Source organism: Schistosoma mansoni, assembly GCF_000237925.1.
Source record: "Schistosoma mansoni, WGS project CABG00000000 data, supercontig 1608, strain Puerto Rico, whole genome shotgun sequence".
In the NCBI taxonomy this organism is placed as follows: domain Eukaryota; kingdom Metazoa; phylum Platyhelminthes; class Trematoda; order Strigeidida; family Schistosomatidae; genus Schistosoma; species Schistosoma mansoni.
In genome coordinates, this window is record NW_017386663.1 from 1 (window position 1) to 3,983 (window position 3,983).

Consider the following 3,983-nt stretch of genomic DNA (forward strand, 5'->3'; position numbering starts at 1 on the left):
CTCTGAGCCCGAACACACGATGCCGAACCTCAGCATTGCTAACATGGTGTTGCCACTGGATGTCAGCAATCCTTCGGAGACAGCGATGACTAAACACAGAGAGTCGTCTGACATCCTCAATAGACAATCCCAGAGAACAGTCCTGTCCAACGAACCGAAGGCAACCTTGATATCAAGAAACACTGCGATTTTTAGCCTGTGATAAGTATTACGGTGTTTTAACATTCGGTAGAGGGTGAAGATATGATCAATACATCCTCGACCAGAACGAAAACCAGTCTGCTCCCCGCGAGTCGATCTTTCTCTGGTTTTAAACAACCTACGAAGTATGACAGAAGCCAACAGTTTGGATGCAATCAAAAGTAGACTTATCCTCCGATAGTTGTTACAGAAACGACATGAACCCTTTTTAAAGATAAGGACAATTATCGACTCGTTCCATGAAGTTGGAACACTCTTTAGCTCCTAGACCTTTGTAAACAACGTTATCAGCTCCTTCACCAGAAAGTCACCACCATCTTTAAAAACGGCCCGAGGTAAGTCATCTGGACTTAGTGATTTGTAGCCCTTCAAAATTTGGAGTTCCTTGCGGACTTCCACCTCATTTGGTGGATCAGTCGTCACAGGCCATGGAGGGCAGAACAGTCTGATCGATGTTTCCTTCGGAATTTCTCGATTATACAAATGTGATCTATCTTATTCTCTGTGGTGTGGTCCGGTGAGATCCATGTAGATTTATGTATGCGTTTGTGGGGGAATATTGTGCCACCTATAACCAATTTGTTGAATGCACATATATTTGCAAATTTCTCCCCATTTTCATTTCTCTCTCCCAGTCCATTTCGTCCCATTATATCGTCATCCTCTGTGTTGTCCGTTCCGACCTTTAGCGTTTAGATCTCCCATCGGTTTGGTGAGGACTTTTCTTGGGCACTTAACTATGACTGATTTTGCAGCCTCCCATAAAACTGATCTTTATCGTCGTCGTTGTTATCATTCGTGGGTACATAACATTGGATAACATTCATTGTGACACCCTCCTTTTTTGTTTTGAACGATGCTTTGATAGTTCTGGATCCATGAGATTTCCATCCTACAAGTGCATTTCGTGTTTCTCTGGACAGCATTAGAGCAACTCCCTGAGTGTGTGGAGCATTTTCCTCTTCGTGACCAGAGTACAACAGCATCTCTCGCGTATCTGGCCTTTGCTGTCCACCTTGAGTCCAATGGGTTTCGCTGATTCCAAGTATGCCAATTTGTATCTCCTCATTTCCGTTGCTATTCGATAGGTCTTCCCGGTCTCCCACATTGTGTGGACGTTCCATATACCTATAAAAAATGTTGCTCTGGTTGTTAGAAGGAGCATCGGCCTCGTGACTTCCGAAGAATCTCGGCTTTCATCGTGAGGCGTCATAATTCCTCCTTCAACTTGGAGGGCAGAGTTAAAATTATTTTTTTTGGTTAGCGTTTTTTAGCGAGTTAGTTTTTCTACGGGATGGGGTCGCTAACCCCATGCCCAACCCTCCTTTTTTACCCAGACTTGGGACCGGCAGTAACTCTAGAAGAGTAACAGGCGGAGTTCGTGGAAATAGCGTAATTCATTTAATCGGATCAAGACGACAAATATTTGCTAAGAAACTTTTAGTAAAAAGATCAACTACTAGATATGTGCTTTGTTTCAGTTATCAGTAATTATCTTTTTCAACTGCTCGGGGTTGTGTTCAAAGTTCATTTTATATGAAGTTTATGAGACCCAATAAAATTACTCATTATCACAAGATATGTGCACACAAACTACAAAACGAATAGCTATTGCATGTTTTTTATGTCTTTACAAAATGTAAATAATCTCACTATATTGACGAAACTAGTTAAGTGTAATACAAGAGGACTTGTAAGAGACGGGTCATTGTAAGATTTCTGGCTGTAACGCACATTCAGGGAAAAGCTCTACAAAGTTCAGAACCTACCTGTATATCTCGATACTGTCACAAAACTTATTATTAGTTTGACCACTATCGATTATCCACAGAAGAATACAATTTAATTGAAGACTATGAACATTAAAGAGTTACAAGCAATTTTTAGGTTTTTTTTATGTGCTTTTTAGATGGATATTGTTTTATGCAGATCCATGTATTAACAAATGGCTTCCCAAACATCTGCATAGAAATACATTTTAAGTGAAACAGTGTCCGTAAATAGAATAAATCGTCTAAAACTACCAGTCCCACTAAAATTTCGCGGTGAGAATGTGAAAAAGTTTCACTAGTTATTTCACGTACAATAAGTAGCATGACAAAATACATATGATTTACTACTGAGTCTGTTTGGAGAAATTTAATCCGTTATATCGTTCCTATTTACTATGGATTTAAACTAACCCTCATGTGTTGAGGACAGGTTGAAATCACCAGCTATAATAAGATATGTTCCACCTGAAAAATAAATAACGATTCATATTAACTTGGAAATACATTGTAAGAGGGTTTGGCTGTGAAAAAATACAATGTGTAAGTTATTTAATAATCTTAAGACTCGGAAATGACCGAAATATGTTTGTTCACCTTTCAAAAAGTTAGGATTGCTTCTCTGACATTATGCCAGTTTTTGTTTGTCAAAATGTATTCGTCAGTATTATAGATTCATAAACTTATCGGTTGATATACGTATTGAATATAGAGGTTGAAAATGGACAGCCCCAATTCGTTTGATAAAACGAAATGCATGGGAGATTTTGTAGAACATTGATTACTCATGTCCTTGGATTCTCTTCTTATGTTAAACTATACTTGATGATTATTTACCTACTTGTATACTAAACGACGAGCGATATTTCTGTCATTACGAAGTTCTACTTAAAGTTATACTGTATTTCTCTTTTCGTTTGATTTCCTTCAAAACTTTTACCTTGAAAAGTTTTATATTTCAGAATGCTAGAGGGTAGTTCACCAATCCCTAACACTTACACGGACGTGACACAGTAATGTGTTTTACACTTATTAATAGTAAGTCGTAATTTTATTTCTACTACTTATTTGAGAGACAAACTTTTTATTGTGCATTTAACAAATTAATTGATGCACTAACACCTCATTAGTCTACTTATGAATTTGTAATTCCACTTCGTTTTCCATGATAGTACCATACTTTTAAATAAGGCTAGTTCTTTGGTTTCGTGATTTTTGAGTGCAACTCGGTCGGTGAGTTACAATCATTAAACGAATCCAAAACATTATGATGAAGTGAATATTTTTAAGAACTACTGTTTATCGAATAACATAACTAGTTATCAAGCAAAAACAATTATTTGCTAGTGTTAAACATAACAATGAGCTCCTTTAGTCACATACTACAAATATAATGAGAAGTTCAAAATCATTGGACTGGATAGTCTTAATAATTTTTACACGTAAATATTTCGAACCGTTCACCCGCAACAATCGTACTAAAATATTTAATCAAATACTGGTATACTTACTAGGTTGTGTTTCATAAAAAGCTTGAACAAGATAGCCGAGAGATTCAATTTCCGAGATAGTCCTACCAATTTGACTATTTCTTAATCCACTTGCTTTCAAATGTACTGAAATGAGAACTAAGTTGACATGTTGAATCTGAAAGTAAATTAAAATAATGCATGTACGCAGCAGTTGATGTCCAGATGGTAGCGTTGCAGATATTTATAGAATGAGTGGCGATTTTCCAACAAATTTCAAGAGTAAGGCTCTATGTCTAATAATCATATCAAAATGAGATATTAACTGTCTTTGATCCTCACTAGCTCATTGATGAACAAAAATAAATGCCACTCTATAACTATACACACACGCATCCTTGGTGTTATATCCTAGCGAAGACATGAGTACGGGTAACTTCCGGGACCTATAATTGGACGATTATTCTATATACATTCTTATTGTTTAACTATTGAGTGATTAGATTATGTATATCTATATTCATCTTATTACAAGCTTCATTTT

General features: G+C 36.7%; 1 protein-coding gene across 1 annotated transcript; it reads right to left on the reverse strand.

The window, feature by feature from the left end:
- Positions 1 to 2,379: 2,379 nt before the first annotated feature.
- On the reverse strand, positions 2,380 to 3,614 carry Smp_145590 (hypothetical protein; the record flags this gene model as incomplete). The annotated part of the gene is made up of 2 exons (XM_018792072.1): positions 2,380 to 2,437; positions 3,481 to 3,614. Coding segments are annotated over 2 exons (192 nt in total), but the record flags the coding sequence as incomplete, so codon positions are not given.
- Positions 3,615 to 3,983: the final 369 nt, after the last annotated feature.